At 39.1% G+C, this 26,275-nt stretch overlaps 1 protein-coding gene across 2 annotated transcripts in view; it reads left to right on the top strand.

Annotated features, from left to right (window-relative positions):
• ubtd2 (ubiquitin domain containing 2) overlaps nucleotides 1-25,919 on the top strand; it is a 69,992-nt gene extending 44,073 nt beyond the window's left edge. For both annotated transcript variants that reach the window (XM_080201643.1, XM_080201645.1), the window contains 2 exons: nucleotides 9,940-10,176; nucleotides 24,171-25,919. In XM_080201643.1, coding sequence (XP_080057769.1) covers nucleotides 9,940-10,176; nucleotides 24,171-24,568 — 635 coding nt within the window. In that variant the 3' untranslated portion in view covers nucleotides 24,569-25,919. The remainder of the gene's footprint in view (nucleotides 1-9,939; nucleotides 10,177-24,170) is intronic.
• Nucleotides 25,920-26,275: the final 356 nt, after the last annotated feature.

Here is a 26,275-nt window from a genome sequence, read left to right as displayed (position 1 = left end):
TTACATCCACAATAGTTACCTTTTATTATAGTTATCTTACTCAGTTTGTCTGGAGAGACTTCAGTCCCTAAAGTATCCTGATACTTTTAAAACTGAAAACAAATATTTCTATTTGATGCCAGGCATTAACATTTTGTTTCTTTTTGTCTTCCTCAAAAATAAGCTGGATTGTGCCTGACTACTTTCTATTTTATGTTCTATTAATTCAGCAGTCTGACGGCCCTAGCTGCTATCAGAAAGAGTTAACTTTTCAGCAGAACCTAATGAGGCAGAGCAAAGCATTCTTGGAGGCACAAAGAAGCGTAACTTTATGTAACTTTTCTAAATGTTATATTTTTATCTCCCATCCTAATTTCTACAAATTTTTCCTAGAAAGCTAAACACTGTGAAATATAAAAACTTGTCCTAGCATTACCCCAGAAAGGAAAACTTTAAACTCAGTTGCAACTTTCATTGACTCAGCAATCATAAAGAACACATTTAAGCATAAATATAAACAAGTTCTTTTACAGCTCATCTGTTACTTTTCCAAGTCCTTTTTTATAAATGAATATTTTCCAATCTTGTTTTACCCCACTTGATGTATTCCCATTTCTTATTGTCTTCAAAGGAGTGATTTTCTTTAACTATTCATGATTCCCTGATTTACAAGTTTGCCCATTAGCTTGAGAAAGAAAGTGTTTTCTCACTTATTATCTCCAGGTATTACAGATGGAAAGGGAGAAATGCATGACCTGGAGGGGTAATGGGGATGCTGGGTTGTCTTTCTGGTTTTAGGGGTAGATAAAGGAGAGGGTCTCCCCTGGCAATCACAGAAGGAGCTGTACTTTTCCTACATCAACTTGTCTTTCAGCTCAAAGTCAGCAAAATTCCTTTCAAACTTCATACGCTAAGATTCACACAATAATCCTTCATTGCACACAAAACATATGCACACACTAGCCAAGCATAGCACCAGCTGCCTGCGTGGCTTTACTTTCAAGTCTTTTGTTGTACTGCTATGAGCTTCAGGTTGGAGCCCTGTTGCCCCCCACCCCCCAAACCAATCAATTGGTTTGTCCCCCTCACACAGTTCTATCTCATGCCAAATATATTTCTGTTTATTTCCCCTACATGATGTGTCACCCCTGTATTGGTGCCTTACCCCATCCAGTTCTATCTCGCATTGCATCTCCTGTCATGAGCCATCCTCTAAATTGTTCAGTAATCAAGTAGGTTTACTCTGTGGGTGATAACTAAATATACTCATCCAAATGCAGCGCCGTTGCAATGGTCCAGTACGAGTATTCTGCCGACTCCGCCAAATTGCTGTGGGTCAATTCAGTTACCACCAGGAGATACCCAAGACTGTTTCGAGGCTTTTATTCCAATGTGCAAAGGGAGAGACCAATTTGAGCAATCTAAGACTGACTCCCTTGATTTACATTAAAGTCATCTCTTTTATACACAAGTCAGCCACGTACTATTAATTTGTTACTTACAATCATGTGTGAATCATACATCTCAGCCTTGTTTATTGTTTCTCATGAGTAAGTACATTAGGCATTGTTCACACAAGTACCTTGCAAGCCCTCACCTTGTGCTGCTGTATTCTGTACTGGTTTGTCTCACGCCTTATCTTAACTAAAGCACATGAACAAATGAATTAGGGGCTACTCGCCCCCTTGAGCCTGCTTCAATAAGATAATGGAACATCAACAACCCATAGATTTGGAGTTCTTACCACTCAGTGCTATGAAACATTTTTCAGATTATTCTTCTAATTTACTGAATTGAAAACAATTAACTTGGTGCATCTGTTAAATCAATCAATCAATTTTACTTTTCCTGTTTAGTGTTTTATTTTGCAACTAAAATTGTTTAACCCTTTCAGTAAATCAATGTTTTTGATGAAATGATAAACTATTGGGAAGTAATTATTGTATGTTAAATATTTTGGTTAGTGGAGCCACACTTTAAATTGTCATTGAACACCAAGCTACAACAAACCCTCCTTGTCTATCGTCATTTCACTTGGTTTTTGGTAATGACCACCACATTTGCACATTCTCCCTAAATGCCACATTTACTCTTGAGGTCTGTTATTTTACCTAGAAGTTAAATTTAAATAAATACAGATTCATTTTGATCAATTGGACAAAGCAAATTTTCAACTATTCTACCACTTGTCAGTTCTCTAAGGCACTATCTATATTTAACTTCTGTTTCCTTCCCCTTTACATGACCTTTCCAACATCCACCCTGCTGCCATCTGCCTTAATCATTAGTCTGTGTGTTTGCCCATGAAATGTCTTCTATAAATTTCCATTTCAGATTATTAGTTTTGATTTCCCCTTTTCTAATTTCTTTTGTTTTGGATAGTCTTATTGTTTTAACTAACGTCTCTACATTCCCTCATGGAAACATGAGCAACTGAGGGAAGAGAACTTCTGACCAAAGCGTTAGAAACAGGTCAACACAAAAGTGCTATTCTTTAAATCATAGGAACTAAAATCTAATTATAGTACCCACTGGAATCCTCCCCCATTCCCAAAAATACTGGATTATATGATTTTCCCATCTAATTTTGCAGCTTTCAACAGATCTGAAGTGGCATTTGAACAGAGCAGTGAATTTGGGAAAGTATCACTTTTGCACAGTTAATCTACCCGAAGTGTACCATTTGGTTTCAAGTGGAAAGTTCTAAATTCGGAGTAACTGTCAGAGCTAGTAATAGGTCTTTCCAAGCAGCTGCTACTGCCAACTTTAAAACTGTACACAAATGCAGTCATGAGATTGTAGGAGCATATCAAATCCCATTCACAATGAGTAAGCTGGGGGGAGGGGGGCGGTGGGGAAGTGGACCAAAGTAGCTGTTGGATTTAAGACTTTGTTACAGCTGCCAAATCTGTACTCGAGTGCTGACTTGTTTTACGAAGCGTGTTGCATAGTTAAACATTTGATCATGCTGAAACTGAGGAGGGACAGAATGGTGCACCTTTTCTATGAAAAGGGAATCGTGCATGGTGATTGGTGACGAACATCCATAAGAACATTTGCTATTTTCAATTTGTTCCAGAAACTTGAAATAACAACTGAAATAGTTGATTTACAGATAACTGAGAAAGGCATTATTTTGGTTAACATTTGTTTCAATGGCATTTGAAATCTTTATAATTATAAAGGGGAAGAAATGGGGGAAATATTAAATGGTTTTTTGTATCTGTATTTACTAAGGAAACTGGCATGGAGTCTATGGCAATTAGGCAAACAAGTAGAAAGATCATGGAACCTATACAGATTAAAGGGGAGGAGGTGCTTGCTGTGTTGAAGCAAATCAGAGTAGATAAATCTCCAGGACCGGACAGGGTATTCCCTCGGACCTTGAAGGAGACTAGTGTTGAAATTGCAGGGGCCCTGGCAGATATATTTAAAATATCAGTGTCCACAGGTGAGGTGCCAAATGATTGGAGGATAGCTCATGTTCCGTTGTTTAAAAAAGGCTCAAAAAGTAATCCGGGAAATTATAAGCCAGTAAGTTTGACATCAGTAGTAGGTAAATTATTGGGAGGAGTACTAAGAGATAGTATCTACAAATATTTGGATGGACAGGGACTTATTAGGGAGAGTCGACATGGGTTTGTGCGTGGTAGGTCATGTTTAGCCAATCTATTAGTTTTTCGAAGAGGCTTCCAGGAAAGTGGATGAACGGAAGGCAGTGGATGTTGTCTACATGGACTTCAGTAAGATCTTTGGACAAGGTCCCGCATGAGAGGTTAGTTAGGAAGGTTCAGTCGCTAGGTGTACATGGAAAGGTAGTAAATTGGATTAGTCATTGGCTCAATGGAAGTAGCTAGAGAGTGGAGGCCTGTGACTAGTGGTGTGCCACAAGGATCAGTGCTGGATCCATTGTTTGTCATCTATATCAATGATCTGGATGATAATGTGATAAATTGGATCAGCAAATTTGCTGATGATACAAAGATTGGTGTAGTGGACAGTGAGGAAGGTTTTCAAAGCTTGCAGAGGGATTTGGACCAGCTAGAAAAATGGACTGAAAAATGGCAGATGGAGTTTAATGCAGACAAGTGTGAGGTATTGCACTTTGGAAGGACAAACCAAGATACAATATACAAGGTAAATGGTAGGACACTGAAGAGTGCAGTAGAACAGAGGGATCTGGGAATACAGATACATAATTCCCTAAAAGTGGCGTCACAGGTAGATAGGGTCATAAAGCGTGCTTTTGGTACATTGGTCTTTATAAATCAAAGTATTGAGTATAAGAGTTGGAATGTTATGGTGAGGTTGTACAAGATATTGGTGAGGCCGAATTTAGAGTATTGTGTGCAGTTTTGGTCACCCAAATACAGGAAGGATATTAATAAAGGTTGAAAGAGTACAGAGAAGGTTTACAAGGATGTTGCCGGGACTTGAGAAACTGAGTTACAGAGAAAGGTTGAATAGGTTAGGACTTTATTCCCTGGTGCATAGAAGAATGAGAGGAGATTTGATAGAGGTGTATAAAATAATGATGGGTATAGATAGAGTGAATGCAAGCAGGCTTTTTCCACTGAGGCTAGGGGAGAAAGAAACTAGAGGACATGGGTTAAGGGTGAAGGGGGAAAAGTTTAAAGGGAATATTAGGGGGGGGGTTCTTCACAGTGAGTGGTGGGAGTGTGGAATGAGCTGTCAGATGAAGTGGTAAATGTGGGTTCACTTTTATCATTTAAGAAAAACTTGGACAGGTACATGGATGAAAGGGGTGTGGAGGGATATGGTCCAGGTGCAGGTCAGTGGGACTAGGTAGAAAAATGGTTCAGCACAGCCAAGAAGGGCCAAAAGGCCTGTTTCTGTGCTGTAATGTTCTATGGTTCTTTAAGTATGGATGAAACCTAGAAGCATAGGAGAAGTTTGTCTGTCTTTAACATATCGTAAGAGGTACCCACTAGCAAGAAGTCAAGGTTTCAATCAAGTCTGTATTGTCAAATAGTGCTCTGCTTTGTGCAGGGATATCAGTACTTGATTTTAACTGAATATTAGTGTTGACCCTAAGGTTGGTAGTGACTATGGAATTGTTCTATGTTGCCTTAATTGTCTAAAGTTTGGTTTCTTCTCTCAAGGGAAGTGAGTGTCACTGGTGAGGCCAACATTCGTTCCCTAATCGCCCTAAATTGATGATATTGCTCGGCCATTGCAGGCACAGTTAAGAGTCAACCACATTGCTTTGGGTCTGGAATCACATGTAGGCCAGACCAGGCTAAGGATGGCAGATTTCCTTCCCTAAAAGTCATGAGTGAACTCGATGTATATTTATGGCTATCTGTTGTTGTCATGGTCACGATTACTGAGATTAGCTTATCAGTCAAATTTAAATTTTGTCAACTGCCAACCAGACTTTGAACACATGTCCCCAGGGCGTTAGTCTGGGTTTCTGAGTTGCTAGTCCAGTGATATTAAAACTATGCCACTGCTTCCCTCAACATGGGGTAGCTTGATAGGAACTGATTTTTCTCTACATTTTTAAAATATTGGCAAAGCACTATAGTCTGATGCTATGTACTTTGCCCAGAATAATTGAAATAGAATTAATCACTCATGAGAACAGCAGAATAAATTTGTACAGAATAAAATCCCACGTTTTTTTTCGTTAATTTGTATAAGATACGGACGGTATTTTACAATAGACTGTAGCTTTCCCAAACATCTCAACAGCTTTTTAACTTGGCATTTGGCAGAAATAGTTACTGTCATTTTCCTTTGATTTTGGTTTGAAACCAGATCAGTTTACCTAAGCATGATATAATGTGGCTTCAAAGTGGAAAGGTTTCTCTTTATGCTGCTCTTGTACATTTAGCAGAAAGTGAGCCCATACATGTCAAGCTTCTCCTGTCAAATACTGACCAGAAACTAAAGATGAGTTTTGCATAGTATTAAGCATCTCATGATTGAAACATAATACTGCAATGAGGAATACAGGTGGAATCTGTTGGATAGTTTAAGATGAGATCATGATCTGTCCAAACAGAATCTCCAGCTGCATTTGGACTCTCCACTGGCAAGATTGAAGATGGGGAGGCTCATTAAATTCATGGGCAGTCTGCTCACCAGTGTGCCAATTGGGGCCCTTATTCTGGGCAATTAACTCCATCTTAAGGGCCTCATTCTGCTGTTGCCAGGAATTAACCGGTGGCAGGAGAGGCCCATCCCAGTTACCTTGCCCAACATGTTTCTGTACGCAGGACACTAGTAGGCAAGGAAGTCCCTTCCTTCTTAACAAACCCCCTTGTTCCATTTGAAGGTTCCACCCACTAGACATAAGAGTTTATAAACCCCTGGTCACCACAGGGGAGACATACAAGATCCAAGCTGACAAAATAATGCATTGCACCCTATCTTGGGTTTGATCTGACACTTGATCTAGCCAAAAGTTCATCCAGAAAGGTGGAAATCCCACCTTACTAATGTCTTCTACAACTTCAACTAAACATCCCAACTCCTGTTTTCGATGTTCTGACCAATGAAACCAAGCATGCCAAATGCCACCTTTACTACACTGTCCACCTGCGAATCCACTTTCAAGGAGCTATGAACCTGTACCGCTAGATCTCTTTGTTCTATAACTCTCCCCAACACCCCATCATTAACTAAGTCCTGCCCTTGTTCAATCTACCAAAGTGCATCACCCCACATTTATCTAAATTGAACTCCATCTGCCATTCATCGGCCTACCGGTCCAATTGATCAAGGTCCTAGATAATCATCTTCACTGTCCACTATGCCACCAATCTTGGTGTCATCTGCAAACCTACTAACCATACCTCCTAAATTTCCATCCAACTATTAATATAAATGACAAATAACAATGGACCTGGCACCAATCCCTGAGACACACTGCTGGTCATAGGCCTCCAGTTTGAAAAACAACTCTCTACAACTACCCACTGTTTTCTGTCATCAAGCAATTTTGCATCCAGTTGGCTAGCTCAGCTTGGACCCTGTGAGATTTAACCTTATGTTAGAATCTACCATGTGGTATCTTGCCAAAGGCCTTGCTGAAGTCCATGTAGACAACATCAACTGCACTACCCTCATCTACCTTCTTGGTTACCACTTCAAAAAATTCAATCAAATTTGTGAAACATGATCTTCCACCCACAAAGCCATGCTGACTGTCCCTAATCAGTCTTTACCTCTCTAAATGCCTGTAAATCCTGTCTCTCGGAATACTTTCTGATAACTTAGCCACTGCAGACGTTGGGCTCACCAGCCTGTAGTTCCCAGGCTTTTCCATGCAGCCCTTCTTAATCAAAGGCATTATATTTGGCACCTTCCAATCTTCAGGTACCTCACCTGTGGCTGTCAATGATTCAAACATCTCTGCCCGGGGACCCAAAATTTCCTCCCTAGCTTCCCGCAATGTCCTGGGATACACTTTATTAGGTCCTGGGGTTTAGTTAAAAATAGATTAGTCTACAAAGTTTTCGTCCAACTCCCTGTGAGCAATGCTACTGGAGTTCCATTAACATCTCTCTCTCTCTCTCTCTCTCTCTCTCTCTCTCTCTGTCTCTCATATGCACATGTATACATGCGCACATACACACCTGTCCCCCTCACTTGTCCCACCTTCTTACCAGTCTTCACCATCAACCCTGCTCAAACACCTGCATTGTATTAATAATGACAGTTACTCTGTGACCGTAATATGCGCTCACACAACTTTCTGCTGGGTTTTACACTGCAAATTATGTGAATCATTTTGGCACAGCACCTTCTAAAGGAGATCTGGGGCCTCTGTGAATCATGGAAGCAACTGTGTATCTCAAATCAGTCAGATTGAACAATCCTAAAATAATGCATAAAATCTGAACCAGAAATGTATGTTGACAAATTGTATTTCCAGTACAGATGGAAGCTGTTTGGCCCAACAAATCTATGGTAGCATTTGCACAAAAAATCCAGTCAGTCCCCTTCACCCACTTATCATGCAAGTTTATTTCCCAATTTCCTTTTGAAATCATTCACCATTTCAATGTCCAACACCCTTGCAGATAGAGCGCTCCAGGTCATTTTCGCTCAGTGCCTATAAAAAGTCTTTCTCACTGTAAACCTCTATGACTCTAAACCCATCCTTTCCCCCAGCCCTCCACCTCCATATTTCTTGCTGTAAAGCTGAAATCTGTGATCCCTACTCCTTGCACCATCAGCTAATGGGAACAGCTTTTCTTCATCTACCTGACCTAAACCTGCGCAACCTTTACACCTCTATCAATTCTCCCCTCAATCGGCTTTGTTCTGAAGGAGAATAACCCAACTTCTGCAGTCTTATTGCTAAATTCCCTCATCCCTTGAACCATTCTGCACCTTCTCAAGAACTGTCAAGTCCTTCCTAAAACTGATGACCAGAACTGGGCACAGTACAATAGTTGTGGTCTAACCAGACCTCGTAAAGATTCAGCACAACATCCTTGCTTTTGTACTCAATACCTCTATTTTTGGAGTACAAGACCCCATATATTTATTAATTACTGTCAATATGTCCTGCCACCTTCTAAGATTATGCATGAATCCCCAAGTCTCTCTATGCATGCACAGTCTTCAATGTCTCCTGCAAAACTAGTTCTTAACTCAAGCCTCTCTAAGTGCCTGTTATTTTTTTCCCCAGTTGTTGTTTCTGAAACCTTATGGCCCCTGTTAAACTAACCAGCCTGTAGTTACTTGGACTGTCCCGTTTATTTAAAATGGGTGTCCTATTTTGCACTTTCCAAAGGGTCACTGTTTAAAAATTAAGGGGTTGCTCATTTGAGACCAAGATGAGGAGAAATGTTTTCTCAAGATCGAGTCTTTGGAACTTTCTCCCAGAAATGGTGGGGGAAGCAGAGTCTTTGAATTTTTAAAGCAGAAGTAAATACTACTTAACGGAAATAAAAGGTTAGTTAGGGCTTTGGGGTTGCTGTTACAGATCAGCCATGATCATATTGAATGATGGAACAGGCTCAAAGGGCTGAGTGGCATACACATCTTAATTCATATGTTCGTCTGTATATATAATTGTCACCCTTTGACTAGAGGGAAGAAGCTTGAATTTCTTGGCATTTTTAAGTTTGCAGATATTTTAATTTGGAACAATGCCCCTTATTAAATATTTGTGTATAAATTCACATTCTCTTCGCTCTTCTTTATCTTAACTACTGCTGTCGAATAATTCATTAGTATTTTCAGGTGACAAAAATTTCAAGCTAGCTGACCTTTATTCTTAGATCTTGCCTCTTAGTTCTAGAATAAATGTAATAATCTCTTTTCTGCCACAACCTTGTACAACTCTTATCAGATAGCATGAAATACCTTGCTGAAATTTAGTGATGAAACATTCACTGTTTCTAGTCAAATCAGCGTTAAATTAATTTTTCTGACATTTCCCTAACCGTTACAAAATAGTGGTATGGTATTTCAACATCTTTTCTATGCTTAGATTTCATGATTGCATTGTAAACTTGAATAGCCTGATGTCTCTTTGCACCCTTTGTTTCTGAAGCAAACACTATTATTTTGTAAATACATTTTCTTTATATTTGCTCTTGCAGTCTCTTTATTTTCTTTATTTCTGAGTTTGTTGTAATTGATTTTCTTAGCCTGTCCCTTTTTTTAGCGACATTTCAGGTTCTGAATGTGTTCTCTTTCTTTCCAAAGTCTTTTTTGTCTTTAGCTGCCTATTTGGTTTTATTTATTTGCCATGATGTATTTCAAGGATAAATTGTTGTTTGCATCTTAAAATACCCTTTCAAATTTTTAGTATTAAATTTTCTGGTCTTGTTGTTCTTGTATATATGTTTTATTACTTGTATGATTTCAGGAGCTTTGACTCCAGAGTATGTCTGTGTGTATATGGGTAAATTACAATTTGCCACAAAATTGTTTCTAATATATTGGCTAATTTCCCATCTTTGCATTTTGTTGCAGTGGCTTTGGGTCGCAATCAACCCCTGAAAAAAGAAAAACCAAAATGGAAAAGTGATTACCCAATGACAGATGGACAGTTGCGCAGCAAGCGAGATGAATTTTGGGATACCGCACCTGCTTTTGAAGGCCGGAAGGAGATTTGGGATGCCCTCAAGGCTGCAGCACATGCTTTTGAAAGCAACGATCATGAACTTGCCCAGGCAATCATTGATGGTGCAAGTATTACATTACCACATGGTATGTTGCCTTGAATGTTACATGTTTCACCCATCTTACTTGATTCTGGCTTGTAATTGGTTCACATCTGAGTTACTGCTCAGATTAGATTGTGTTGTCATTATACAAGTGGGCCAGAAAATTGTTCACAATCTTTGAGCTTTGCCATTAAAAGTAGTGTCGTTACAGCCTCATGGCATTTTGTATGTAGTTTGAAAGCATACTAGTCAAAATGGTGCTGATGAAATGGCGCTGCAATCTTAGTAACCAGTCATTTAAATATTAATGAAAATGCATATCTTTTAAGGATAAAGGCACTAATGCCTTTAGTAAAATAATAGATGAAATAATTTCATATTGCATTTGCACAGTAAAACCTCTTGAGTTGTAAAATTTGTATTATGTGCATTTTGTCAGGTTTGAATTAGTTGTAATTTTGGTCAAGTTTGCTGTGTTTTGCACTGATGTGTGATGTGATTTCTTCAACAACTGAGGATGTATTGAGTTATAACTGTTACTTGTTTGGTGTGAATATAAAATCTATTCTCTCAGTATCTAAGAAATCGATGTGACTAGTATTAAAGTACAGATTTAATATTTCAAATTATTTTAATCAGAAGATTAAATTCTTAGAATGCTGAATTCTTTGCGACTATCTTTACAGCCTGAATTAGAAACCTAGAGATTTAACAGTTACAGGAGCTCTGCAGAAGACTAAAACCCATATTGCAACTCCAGCATCTAATAATTGGTAAATTTCCCCCACCCTTCTCCCAGCCATCCTTCACACCACTGTCGATTCAAAGACCCCTTCCTCATTATTGACGAAGGTCGGTAGTGAAGGTGGGGATAATGGCAGGTTGTTCAGGGGAGGAAATGTTGTAAGATTTCTGCTCACACTGCGCTACTGTCAGATCCCCCAGGTTTGTTCCTCCTGCTGGCAAACCTGTGGCACTTTATATCCAGTTCTACTCATTCCTCATATAAATGCTTTCCCTCGGTAACATCTTTGGAAAATATAACATAATTTTCCACATGCAAGCTGACAATACACAGCTCTACTTAACCTCCAACTTTCTCAAACCCTCCACTGTCCCTAAGTTGTCAGACACTTGTGCTGGCAACAAGGAATTTATTACCTAGTCACACCTCAAACTCTTCCTCTACTCTAGTACTTTCTCTGTCAAATGCTTCACCTTGCTCCACCCTCTCAAAGTCTTCATTATCTCCAACCTCCAAAGCTTATCAAGATATTCTTCTTCAGTTTCTGCATTGAATGTCTCCTCATCTTCAATCATCTTCCAGCTCTTGCTTTTTTGCTTTTCTTCCATCATTTTAAGCTCTTCCACCTATATTCAGGGCCACCCCTTAAACTTGCCATCACTCTTTTACTCCTCATATTATTAGACAACACCATCTTCAGCCATGTTCTTGTATCCATCACTGCACACAACCACCCTCCTCAGCTACTCACCTTTCCTTCTAACTCCCCATTCCTGGGGAAGGAAAGAAGTTCCACTTCCTGAAATCATTTTCAACTACACTTCCTTTTATCCTAATTATCTTTGCCAGTGACCATTCACTAATATTCCTGCAGCTGTTGGTCTACTTAATTACTCCCTTGCATCTATGTTTGCCCTTGTTACCAGTAAAACCTTAGCATTCAGCAAGCTTGAAGAGTTCTAATATGGCCACAATTTGCAATCTAGAAAAACAAACACTATTTGATGGCAGTACTCAGGTTATTACATACTTAATTACTTGAACTCACCTGGAACCGCATTCTGCAGAATAAATTTCCACAGTCTAAACAATGTTTGAGATTCTACAACTTTAAATTCCTGCTCTTGCTGCACCAAACTCATTTCTGTTCATCACACCAGCTTTACTTGCTCCTTCAACAGGGATGACTGACAAGTTAAACTACTTAATAACAAATTAGAAAATACTTACCGCGGAGGAGGAAGAAGCTGTAGCTTTTTGCCTCCAGTACTCCTACAAGGAAGGGGGTACAAGGATGACTAGAAGAGCCACGGTGATTGGTGATTCAATATTAAGGGAATTGATAAAGGGCTTCTGTAGCTACAGATGAAAGTCCTGGATGCTGTGCTGCCTCCCTGATGCCAGGGTCCAGGATGTCGCTCAGCTGCTGCAGAGCACCATAAAAAGGGGAGATGAACAGCCAGCAGTTGTACCATGCTGGTACAAACCTCTTAAGCAAAAAGAGGGATGTGGTCCTGTAGTCAAAATTTGGGGAGGTGGTTAGGAAAATAAAAAGCGGAACTTCAAAAGTAATAATCTCTGGATTGCTTTCAGCATGATGTGGAGATATCGGCGTTGGACTAGGGTAAACACAGTAAGAAGTATCTCAACACCAGGTTAAAGTCCAACTTTCAGCATCACAAGCAAGCAAACTTAGAAATAGGAGGACCAAGCAGATGAATTAATGTCTGGAAAAATGGTGCAGGGTGGGAGGAGCTCAAAGCTCTAAACTCTTGTCACATTGGGACCAACTGTGGAGGAGGTGGGATGTGTACCAGCTGGGTAGGTTGCACTTAAGTAAAGCCAGGTCCAAGTTCCTTGCAGGGCATTTTGCTAGTGCTTTTGAGAGGGTTTAAGCTAACTTGTACAATATAATACCAGAGAGGAATATCAAGGTGTATAACAAGAATACTGGAAGAGATACATAGCATTAGAATAGGAAATATTAAATTAATAGGTGAGGTCAGATTAAGGGAGAAAGTAATTAAATCTAGGTTACTGTGCATACATGAGAATGCACGGGTGTGACAAATAAGATTTATCCATGAATCACATGGATGAATTGCCATGTAGGAATATGATGCTGTGGCTATAACAGAGATCTGGCTCAAAGAAGGGTCAGACTAGATATTAAATATTCCTAGACACAAGATGTTCAGGAAAGATAGAAAAGGGGAGGTGATATTGATTAACAACAGTATTAAAGTGAGGGAGAAAGTGGATGCCCTAGAGAGGTCAAGGACAGAATCTCTGGCTAGAACTAAGCAACAAAAAAGATATGATTGCATATGTGGCCTAGTCTATAGGCCACCAACTAATGGAGAAAAATATAAAAGAACAAATATAAAAAATTATGGCATCTTGAAGGAGGCGTGGAGAAGAGGAAAAGTAATATGTTAGGGGATTTCTAACAATGGAGAAAGTCAACATTCCTTGTAAACAGGATTGAGCGTTTTGTATGGGATGTTGCCTATATAGTACCAGTATGAGGGACATCTCAAAATGGCTTGAAAAGTTATTGGAGGGAGAGGAAGAGGATTCAGAAGCTGTGATGCATGTTGGCACAAACAACAGAGCAAAATTGTTAAGAGATTCTTGTAGAACTCAAGGAACTAGGAGTTAAATTAAAGAACACTACCTTAAAGATCATAATCTCTAAATTATAACCCATCCATGTGCAAATTGGCAAAGGGATAAACAGCTTAGGGAAGTCAACACTTGACTGAAGGAGTGAGATAAAGTGGAATTCCGTTTTATGGGGCACTGACAGCAGTCTTGGAAAGGAAGCGTATCATTGGGATGGACTGCACTTGAGTCGGGCTGGACCAAGGTCTTGTAAGAAAAACTAATGAGGACAGTCATGAGGATTTAAAACTAGAAAATGGGGCAAGGAGATGAGATGGTGGGAGTTGGTAGAGATGTGAGAGTGGAAGGCTCAGGAAAGAGTAGGGTAACCCCTCAGAAATTGTTCTTGGGCATTATGAGTAAAAGGAAAACTGAAAGATGTAAAGTGACCAAACCAGGAGAGAGAAATAAGGAACATGTGAACCAAACGTTAAAACAGAACGACAGATTGAAGAGTGACACAAATAAATAGTCTTTACATAAACATGCTGAATGATTTGCAGTTGCAAATTATTTGGGGGGATATGACATAATAGCTGTTACTGAGACAAATATGCTCAGAACTGGGACTAAATTTACCAGGTAGTATGACCTACAAGAAAAATAGAGAAGTCGGTATGGGGAGGAATATCCTGAGTGATTAAGAATATAATTACTTCAACAACAGATGATATAATGAGAGTTAAGCAAGCAGTGGAAATTTTGTATAGAATTAAGAAATACAAAAGGATTTAAGACTTGTTATGAAACTAAACCTAATTGAAGAGCATAAAGTCAGGAAGTTCAGCTCTGAGCTTTGGTGCTGACTGAGTGTGGACACTTTGACTTCCTTTTTGGCTCAGTATGCTTATGCATAAGAAAATGGTGCAAAAACCCAGGTCAGGTAATCGGATGTGGAGCATCATTGCTGGCAGTTGTCCTAGGTGGGATGAAGGGGACAAGGAGAGATCCCAAAGAAGAGCTCGAGAGGGGTCAGAGAAAGGTTCCAGTTTAGTTTAAAAAGTTCCAAAAAGAAAGATCTGTGGGTAGCGGTCTTTAATTAAAGAGTTTACAGAAGAAGCCCCAAAGATCTGTGAAGGTTGGTGACTCTGCTTTTAGGGCATTTGTGGAGGGCAGAGGTACCTCTTGGGAGCAGTAGAGTTCTACTTGGCACAGCCAAAGATCTGAAGCTGTGCTTGAGTTCGTGTTTGAGCGTATAATCTGAAATTCAAAGGAATAGAATCTTGAGAAATTAGATTAAAACCTTCTGAGCTGGACCAATATTCAAGCCATCAGGCTTGGAGTGATTTGCGGAGAGATCCTAAAGCAAACTGCTCAAAGGTGAGGTTTGGAATGCCTTGTGAGAAAGACCGGGTTTAATAATATGGTTGACTCAGTGTGACTTCGGGGTATGTTGAGAAGCTTGTGGACTCTGTCTTGGTCACAGCTTCTATTTATTGTCTAGAGTGGTGTGTTCGACCACAGTCAGTATGTTAATTCACATGTACTTGCACTTACTCTTGGTTCCCCTTGGTTGAGGGGTCAATCACGAGGAGACATAGTTTTTGGACAGGAGATTCAGAAGGCATTTGAGAGCACATTTTTTCGTTCAGAGGCGATGGGGATCTAGAATGCACTGCCTTGGAAGGTAGTGGAGGCTGGAAACTTTACAACCTTTTAAAAAATATTTGGATAAGCACTTGAAACATCATGATATTCAAGAATTAGGGACAAGTGCTAGGAAATGGGATTAGTGCAACTTTAATGGTAGTTATTGTCAGTGCAGACTCAATGGTCCAAAAAGTCGTACTGCGCAGAAAAGACCCTATGACAATGACTACCCTGAAATGTAAATTGTTTCACCTTCCTGATCCTTGTTCAAAACCCACTAAATCTTGTGGCTTTCCTCACAGGAAATATCTTGAATCCCAAACCTTCTCTGCTTCAAACAAAGTATTATTGATTGCTAATCAGACCTCCTCAACAACTTTGGGCCTGGTTAAGGGTCACAACAGATTGGAGTTGTGTATAGGCTCCTTGGTTGCAGCTGTGAAGTGACAAATTATATAAATGTACAGATTAAAAAAGCATGTAGTAACAGCTGATTGGTTATAATAGGAAATTTCAATTTTTATGTGGCTTGGGATAAGCAAAGCAACATATATCAGAAAGCTAATGAGTTTCTTGAGTGTGTTTAGAATTTTCGCCAGACATCAAGTCCTAGAGCCAATAACGTTTCATGCGTGTGGATTTAATGAGTTGTTAGTCAGACCTAGTTAATAGCCTAACAGTGCACAAATGTTTATATAAATATTGATCATAATGTGATTAAGTTCAACATAGGCACAAGTTTTAGATCTGGAGTCAGGCAGAATCGGAAAGTTTCCCAACTTCCCAAACCTGACTCAGGTGAAAGTACCCTGACAGCCGGATTTTATTCCAGGATCAGGGGAGAGGCAGGGGGGGTTGGATGCCAACTGGATTCTAAAAACAATATGGAGGCAACCACATGGCGCAGACAGACTGGTTAAAAGGCCACCTTTGTACTCCGTGACTTTGTCCTAGTTGTAATAAAAGCATAAAACAACATTAGCCCTTGCTTCCCACAAATGCACCATGCCTGATCCGTGGCAAATCATGCCACCTTACACCTTCTCCTCTACCCACCCACCTCATGCCCCTACCTACCACCCTTTGTCTTTATAGCCCTGGTACCAACTTAGTGTCAACTCCTGATCCCCACCCACTAGCCTTTTTTTGCTCTTATATCCTCATGCCAACTCGCCCAGTATTCACCATGGGCAGACCTCGGGAATCATGCTGAGATTAAATAAAATAAAATTCGAAGTTACAGACTTCACTATGTTTTTTAAAAAGCCTACTGGTTTATCTCATTGTTAAAAGCCCATTCAATCCATTCAAATCCCCTCAAAAAATGTTTTCCTTTATAAAAACTAATATTTGTATTCGTAACCCCACATTAAAGACAGCTAATATCTTTATGATGACATTCAAAATGCGCACATTATGGAACTAGTCATTGCCCTCAGACTTGTATCAACAAACAACACTTGAAATTATAAGCACGGGACGGCATGGTGGCATAGTGTTTGGCACTGCTGCCTCATAGCTCCAGAGGTCTGGGTTCAATTCCCAGCTTGGGTCACTGTCTATGTGGAGTCTGCACATTCTTCCTGTATCTACATGGGTTTCCTCCGGGTGCTCCAGTTTCCTCCCACAATCCAAAGATGTGCGGGTTAGATTGATTGGTCATGTTAAATTGCCCCTTAGTCTCTCCGGATGCCCAGGTTAGAGGGATTAAGTGGGGTAAATATGTCAGGTTATGGGGACAGGGCCTGGGTGGGATTGTTGTTGGTGCAGACATGATGGGCCAAATGGCCTCCTCCTACACTGTGTAGTTATTCTATGACTTGATTTGTTTTTCAAAGCATAAAGAGCAGGGATTTAAATAGTATTGACAGTTCCACAAACCTTGTCCATTTTTTTGCACATATTCATGTCTGTTCTTAATCCTAAAGGAATACCTGCCAATTAATCAGTAGGAAGTAGTGCATAAAGAGTGTGATATAGAATCAGTTGATACCTCTAAGAGGCAAGCCCTCTATTTCCATAAATATCAAAAGAGGTCAGAAACAACATAAAACAAAAAGAAAAAGCAGATAAAGATGTAAAGAAATAGCACAGATCCTAGTAAACAGGAAAGATACAAAGGGTGACAAAAAGCTAAGAGCTACGAAAAAGGACTATGGAAAAAAATGCAAAGGATAACAAAATCAGCACCAAAAAAAATCAAAATATATTAGGAAAAAGAGAATGATCAGGAGCTTTGAGCTCCTTGAAATGGATGACTGTGATATTGTCAGTGAAAGGATGGAAATGGCAAACTTGCTTATTAATTAATTTTGAGTCATTATATACACTGGAGCCAGCATGCCAGACATCCCAAGGAAATTAATAATGGTTCAGGGATGAGGACTCAGCAAAATTAATGTAAATGAAACAAAATTAATGGCATTGAAGACTTGACAAATCCACAGGATCAGATTGTTTCCTTCCCAGAGTTTCAAAGGAACTGAGAATGTTGTAAATGCCTGAACTAGAAGCTTTCAAAGTTCTTTCTATTTGAGCGTAGTTCCCTTATAGTGGACAATTGTGCTATTTAAGAAAGGTGAGAGAAGGAAGCCAGGGAATTATACATCAGTTAGGCTAACTTATGTTGTCAGGAAATTACTAGAATCTATTAATAAGCAGGATGATTGAATATCTTCAAAGTCAGCAGACCCAGGTTAGCCAGTAGTATGTCATGCTTGACAAATCTGATTTTTTTTTTAAATGTTGCCCTCTCAATGTTTAATGGTATTTATATAGCTATCCAGAAGCATTTGATGAAGCCTCTCATAATAGACGTTAGCTGAAGATGAAAGCCAGATAATTCATTATTGACTTGGGTAAGAAATCTGCCAGAGTGGCTGGAGACAGAAAATCGGGATAACAAAGAACAAAAACAGCCCAGGAAACAGGCCCTTCGGCCCAACGAGCCCACGCCGTCCAACACCACCAGTCCCCCCCCCTCCACCCATGACCCTTGTCTAATGTTTTATGGCCATCCACGTTGAGGGAAGCTAATTTAGGGACAATTTATTACTGCCAATCAGCCTAACAGCACATCTTTGGGGTGTGGGAGGAAACCGGAGCACCCGGAGAAAACCCACGCAAGCACGGGGAGAATGTGCAAACTCCCACAGACACTGGCCCAAATCCATGTGTCTGCACAGCAATCAGTGATAGTCACTGAGCTATCGTCTTGCCCAGTATCTGGTCCAGTTTAGGCACACACTAACGACATGAAGCACTAGGCCAATCTCGAACAACCAAGAGCAGCCCAAGTACGACCCATCGCGTGTATGCCCCTCATTGGACACAAGGCACCCCGACTTAAAACCTGTGAATGAAAAAGAGGAAAAAAAAATTATGGATAATGGGTAGATAATCTAAGCAGGTGTTCTAACTGACAGAATTTGACTATTAGCGTTCCACAAGGATCTGTTTTTAACATAACTTAAGTTTACAAGAGAAAGTACACTTGTAGAGAGCACAGATTGGAGTAGGAGACAGTTACAGCTTACTGGGCTTGTGTGACCAGAAGGGATACTTCTCCTGGTCCAGTTTTGTTTCAGGGAAAGCTTTGTTCAGATCCCCAATGATCATCTGGACAAATGGAAGCATGATTTTGAATTTGGCCAGCTTCTTTTCCTATTTGGAATTCAGTTCCTTAGATACTACTTTTCAAACTCATTCACCATATCAGCCTTTGTAATCACTTTCCAATAATAGCTCCAGTCAGTTGCCAGAAGTTTCTCAAGAAGTGATGTCAACCTGCTAGAAACAATGTTGCTTTAAGGTTTCAAACATAGCTTTCTAGTTGGGTGGGACCTGCTTGCCAAGCATCAACCAGTAAACAGCTTTCATGGCAACCCATCAACTTATTCATTGTATTTATTGATGACTTTTGTGATTGGATAGAAAACCGCACATCCAAATGCACCATGGCACAAAGCTAGATGGTTTTATAAATAGTATGATAGAAGCATGTAATTACGAAGAGTTAATGGTGAATTAAGTGCATGGTCAAAACTCTGGCAAGTGGATTTTAATGTAGATGAATATGAGATCAACTGCTTTTGACTTCAAGGAATGAGGCTAGGACACTTTTTATAAATGATGGAAAGTCCAAAGAGTCTCGCTACACAAGTAATTCCAATGTTATGAACAGCTTCAGAAAATAATCAAAAGGGCGAATAGAATTCTGGTTTTTATGTGACGAAGGCTAGATACAAGGGGATAGAAAGCCTGCATCAGCTATACCAAGTCCTTGTTAAGCACCTCTGGAGCATTGTGAGCACTTCTGGGCACCACATCTTTGGAAAAATATATTGGCATTGGGCAGAATGTGGCATAGATTTCCGAGAATGATACTTGAACTCCAAGTATCATTACAAGTAGAGATTACACAAACAAGGGTTGTATTGCCTTATTAACTTGGAAGGTTAAGGGGTAATTTGATCAAAGTTTTTAAGATATTAAGGGAAACAGATACAGTAGACAGAGCAAAACAATTTCCACTGGTTGAGAAGCCTGGAACTGGGGGGCATAATCTTAAAGCCAGACCTTTTAGCAATGAAATTAGAAAACACTTATAGGGTGTCAGAAGTTTATAACTGTTCTGCAAACAGTAATTGATGCTAGATTAATTAGAAATACATGGATTTTTGTTTACCAAAGATTTTAAGAAGATGAAGGAAATGGCGTGTATATAAATTTAGGCCACAGATTAGCCACGATCTCATTAAATGCTGGAGCAGGTTCAAGGGGGTTAAATGGCCTACTCCTGTTTCTGTGGTATTAGAAGATAACTATGGAGTCAGGCTTCTTTCTGCCTCTTGCAACATTTGCAACTGGCAGAAAGAAAAATTTTTCACCCACATTTAGTATGAGCTAGTTAACTACACTAGCTGGTCACAAACTAACATGTTTTCAAAGTTTACATAACTGCTTTTTCCTTTTGTCAATTTGCTAATTTTTTTGATTTGTTGATTTATTATTGTCACATATTGGTTGGTATATAGTGAAAAACATTGGATCTAGCGCACTGTACAGACAAAGCATTCTATTCATAGAGAAGGAAAGGATAGAGTGCGGAATGTAGTGTTACAGTCAAATTCTCAGGTCCATGAAATATATATGTCCTAGTTTCAACAGATGTGTGTTGGCCTGTGCTTTGTTTCTTCAAGCTAACTAGTTCATCGTTCCTTCTATTAAAGGAGAACATTTATTGCAACTAAGAGCGAGACATCTGGCACTAGTAGTTAATTTACAGTGAGAGAATGAATAAATTAAATGGTTGAATTTTATTTAGAAGTACATCAAGTATATAGTGCCTGTAAACATGTCTTGTAACACACCTTTTATTGAAAAATGTCACTGAGCTTTTGTATACAAATCTTGATTCCATATTTCAAGCAGCACATTCAAACTACAGTAATCAGTACAAATCTGCAGTTACGGTACAAATGCATGAAATTTGAATGCTCTACAGGTTGCTCAAAGTATTTTGAGCAGTACAATAAATTAGATTGTGTAGAGCTGGCTGCACTGAGGAACTCTGTCAAACACCAAGGGACATAATACATAGAAACTAGAAGCAGGAGAACTCATTTGACTCTTCGACCCTGCTTCACCATTCACTTTGATCATGGCTGATCATCAAATTAAATATCCTCATCCTTTTAGCCCCAAGAACTCTATCTAGTTTCTTCTTTGAAATCAGACAGTTTAGCCTGAACGACACTCTGTGGCAACAAATTCTACACATTCACCACCCTCAGTTCTAAAAGGTTTACCCCTTAACCTCAAACTATGACCCTTAGTTCTGGATTCCGCCACCATTGGGGATGTTCTTCTTCAGCAACCGAGGTGTAAGGACTCCAAGTTCTCGCTGAGTATCCACCTTTCTCAATTTATATCCATTCAAGTAATAATCTCTTCCCACTATTACTATCAAAGTGGATAGCCTCACATTTATCCACATTATACTGCATCTGCCATGCATATGTCTACACACTCAACCTGTCAAAATCATGCTGAAGCATCTCTGCATCCTCCTCGCAGCTCACCCTCCCATCCAACTTTGTATCATCTGCAAATTTGGAGATAATACATTCAGTTCCCTCTTGCAAATCATTAATATATAATGTGAACAGTTGGGCTCCTAGCTCAGATTCCTACAGAACCCCAGTAGTCACTGACTGTCAATCAGAAAAAGATCCATTTGTGCCAACTCTTTGCTTCCTATCTGCCAACTAGCTTTCTATCCATCTCAAGATTTTACCTACAATCCCTTGTGTTTTAATTTTATATAGGAATCTGTTCTGAGACCTTGTCGAAAGCATTCTGAAAGTCTAAGTAAACCAGATCCACTGGTCCTCCTCAGTCAACTCTACTAGTTACATCTTCAAAAAACTCCAGTAGATTGGTCAAGCATGATGTCCCTTTTGTAAATCCATGCTGACTTTATCTGATTATACCACTGCCTTCCAAATGCTGAGTTATGAAATTCTTGACAATGGACTCTAGCAACTTCCCCAATATCAACATTAGGCTCACAGGTCTTTAGTTCCCTGTTTTCTCGCTATCTCCCTTTTTGAATAGCGGGCTTACATTAGCTATCCTCCAATCTGTAAGAACTATTCCAGAGTCCAAAGAATTTTGGAAAATAACCACCAATAGATCTACTATTTCCAGGGCAATTCCTTAAATACTCTGGGATGAAGATTATCAGGATCTGGAGATTTATCCACCTGTAATCCCATCAATTTCCCCCAAACCATTTCTCTACTAATGCTGATTTCCTTCAACTCCTCACTAAAATATGTTTTTCTCAGAACTTCTGGTACATTATTTCATAGTACAAAGTCTCTCAACACCAGGTTAAAGTCCAACAGGTTTATTTGGACTCACAAGCTTTCAGAGTGCTTTTCCTTCTTCAGGTGAGTAACTAATTATTCCACTCTAAGGAAGGAGCAGCACTCCCAAAGCTCATGATTCCAAATAAACCTGTTGAACTTTAACCTGGTACTGCGAGACTTCTTACTGTGCTCATCCCGGTCTAATGCCAGCATCTCCACGTCATACATTATTCATGTCTTCCTTTGTGAAGACTGAAGCAACGTACACATTTACTTCCTCAGCTATTGCTTTATTCCCAGTTCTGAATTCCCCCATTTCTGATTGTAAAGTGCCTACATTTGTTTTTGTCAATCTTTTTTCTCTCTTTATGCATCTATAGAAACTTTTACAGTCAATGTTTATGTTCCGGGAAGCTTATTTTCATACTCTATTTTTCCCTTCTTAATCAATCCCTTGGTCCTCCTTTGCTGAATTTTAAACTGCTCCTAATCCTCAGGCCTATTGTTTCGTTCCTTGTCAATTTGAATGCTGCTTCCTTGAATCTAGCTCTCATTTCCCTTGTAAGCCTGTGGAGTCTGAGCCTGCGGTGTGATCACCTCTCTCTGTGTGCTATCCACAATGCTCTTCACCTCGCAGATGCTCCACAGTGTCTCTAGCCGCCGCTCCAAGTCCAAAATGTGGACTTCCAGGAGCTGCAGCTGGAGACACTTTCTGCACACATGCTAGCCCTGGAAATGTTCCCAGTCTCCCACATGGAACATGAAGAGCAGACCATGGCTTGGAGCCCTCCTGTCATGTCTTGCTCCTTTTAAATTAAACTTTTAAAAGATGCTTTGTTTCAAATTATATCCAACTCGCTAGGGCCCTTCTTTCCTGCTCCTCGTTACTACTGAATATAACCTTTACAAACTACAAACAACAGAAATTACCCGAGACTACAAGTGATAAAATTATTAAATACTTACCCAACTTTTCTACTTATCAGCTTTCCCCTTGTGTCCTCTACTACTGCAGCAGGGCAAGACACGCCTAGCTTTTACTTTGCTTGTCCTCCTCACAGTGCCTTTTTTTTTCAATCAATGTTTTATCTTGAGTTTCTTCAGAAATCAATCCTGTGAAATTATTAATGAATACAATGAATAAGCGCTAACCAAAGCCTGGGAATTTGGCCAGTAAATTGCATTGTTTTCCATGTTTTCTTTTTATGTTGCTTCATTGTCTTGGCGTAGGAAGAGCTGGCAATAGTTTGCTGAATGAATTTTTGATGGTCTTTTTGACCCGCTTTCCTATTATGTGATCTTGTTGGCTTTACCATGGCTGATCTGAGCAGCAATAGATCATTGAAAGTTGAGAAGAATAGGCTGTGGGTTATTATGGTTAAGTAATGTTAATTCAAATTCTTTGGCATCCCTAATTTAGTTTCCTTACATGTTTTGCTGAGTGTGAAATTAAAATTTTTATTTTCCTTTTTCTATCCATTTTCTCTCCCTCTCCCTCCTGCAATTGTTTATAATTTTGCCTTTTTCAGAAATAGTAAGGCTTTTCTTTGCAATGTGAAACTTTTCCTTGTATTTACATGAGCAAACATTCTAATTTTTTTTTGATTCCAGGCTAATTTTATGTTCATTATGAATTGAAGAAAATTAAATCTATCCAAGGTATTTGGTTTAAATGATTAATGGTTCTCTTTAGGAGAGCTTGAAATAATTCAGCCTTTTGATACAAGGAAATGTGCCATTAATGGTTGTTTTTTAAGATATCATCACTTTGTAAACACTACTGACTATTTTGAGCTACCTTTTTGTTTGATATGTTTGATATTAACAGTGTACTCCTGCTTAAATCACACTTCAGATTTCAAATTCATAAAGGTGAGCCTTTCTGAAGATGGGTAGATGATGATATGAATTATGCCTGTATTGAGAATGTGCTTTTGAGCCACTTATGTTTTAACCCTCAATTAAGAAAATAATGAGTTTTCTTCCTTATCATTTACATTTACTTCCTCCTTTTGATATGCCTGTTAGAATGATTTTTTTCCTTATTTATTTGATACAGGTGCCCACTTAAAATCAAATTTCCAATCTGTCACAAGAAATGTTCAGAACGTGTAATTGAGGTTTTTTTAAGAAAACTTATTTTCTTTTTGTTCCCACATACAGGAGTCCTTACAGAATGTTATGATGAGCTAGGAAATAGATATCAACTTCCAGTCTACTGCCTTGCACCTCCAATCAACATGATTGAAGAAAAAAGTGACTTAGAGACACTAGACATCCCAGAACCACCACCTAATTCTGGACAAGAATGTCAGCTCCGGCTGCGTCTCTCCACAGGCAAAGACCTGAAGCTTATTGTCCGCAGCACAGACACAGTTTATCATATGAAACGGCGTTTGCACACAACGGAGGGAGTAGAGCCCTCCAGCCAGAGATGGTTCTTTTCTGGCCGACCACTGACAGATAAAATGAAATTGGAAGAACTGAAAATCCCCAAGGACTATGTGGTGCAGGTCATCATCAGCCAACCTCTGCAGACCCCTACCCCTGTGGAAAACTGACTGGCCTTTTTTGAATCCCTTTATTAGGCTTTTACTCCTTTCTACACAAGAACATTCATTTGATGTCACCTGTGTGGTCCCATCTGTGATGAGGACTTGCAGAATGTGTTCCTATAGATCCATTTAAGTGTAGAGCACAGCAGTTTCTACCAAGAAAGCAACTCAGGAGAGGCTCCAGTTCAATCAGATCCTTCAAGGATGTGTTTTTTTTCTACTGGAAGACTTTGTTTCTTGCGTATCTGGCCTAAATAGATTTCTTTCAATAAAGGGGCAGTGTTATGTTCTACAAATAAAACTCAGTAGTTTAAGTGTGGCTACCATTTTATGCATTATTTAGTTGCAGTGCTGCAGTTATCTGTTTTAACTCATACATGGCTATTTTTAAATGGTACATACTTATTGTCAATGTGTAAGATCATACACTATTGTGGTAATAGAAGCGTTTCCTTCAGGGATAATTTTCAGTGAGACTGAATCAGTTGAATTTAATCAGGTTTTTTTAATCACAGCAAAATTTCTTACTGTGTTTCCAACATGCATAAACTTGGGGATTCAAATTTCTGGCTTGACGGCATATTAATTTAATGAAAAATTAGGAATATACAGTAATGCACAAGCTTCCACTCGATTTTTCTTGAATAAGAAAGCAGTCTTACCTTGCTGCTAACCATCCAATCTTGAGTGGAGATGTTTGTTAGCTAGCCCTAGCACAACCAGACAAAGAGGAGTAAAGCCACAATTATCACTTGATTGTGGTTTCCTGACTCCTGTTAGAAAGTGCATGTATGGATGTTGGTGAGACATGATGGGACATGACAGTGATATTTGACATGGTGAGATAGTTTGTCTATCCCATGAAGAATTGGGTATGGTAGAAGGCAGTTGTAAAACTGCAGTTCAGTATATATTGATACATTCAGGAAAAACAGGGAAGAAAATTGTTTTTTTTAAAAATCATCAATTGGCTACATATGGAGTATTTAGTTATTTCTATTTAATCAACTCATCAACAGCCATGATACTTTTAATTGGTACTTTGTTTTTAAAGATAGTTATTATTTAGGAGCATTATCCTAAAAATGCAAAGGCTTCAATGTGTATATATCTGTAGACAATATCAGATGGAGCCCTAACTAGTGTATGCATTCATTTGGTTCTATATTACCAAGGCCATCATCTGAATATTGCAGATCTTTACAATGACAATATTGTAAGAATGGATTGAAAGCCATGCTGCTTTTTACTCGTTTTTTTTGTTTGTATCCCAATATAGAAAGCAAAGCTATTCAATAACTTTCAATATGTAAAATGGAAGTTGCATTAAAACAATTTTTGTTTTTCTTTGATTTAATGCTTTCCTGGTAGAGTGTTGTTAAGAGCATTGGATGACTAATATTGGCACATTTAAAATTACAGTGCTTATGCTACAAGATCTATCTGCCATCGTTGGGATAAGTATTAATATTTAAATTTAATTAATTGACATTGCACAAACTTGAAATTTTAAGAGAGGTAAATTTGCAATGAGTGGACATCATAATTTGCAAAATAGTGGTTCAATGCTGTTGCGTCATGATTGCACTGGGATATGTGGAAATGGTCCAGGAGGTGAAATAAGCAAAATGACAAAGGGTCAGTTTTTCCATAATTGTGCTCCTGTTATCAAACAGCATCCACTGGGTAAGGAAAACATACATTAGGTCAGTT

Source organism: Carcharhinus amblyrhynchos, chromosome 13 (genome assembly GCF_965287045.1).
Source record: "Carcharhinus amblyrhynchos chromosome 13, sCarAmb.v2.hapA, whole genome shotgun sequence".
NCBI lineage: Eukaryota > Metazoa > Chordata > Chondrichthyes > Carcharhiniformes > Carcharhinidae > Carcharhinus > Carcharhinus amblyrhynchos.
The sequence above is the reverse complement of the archived record's forward strand: the minus strand, read 5'-3'. Positions and strand labels throughout refer to the sequence as shown.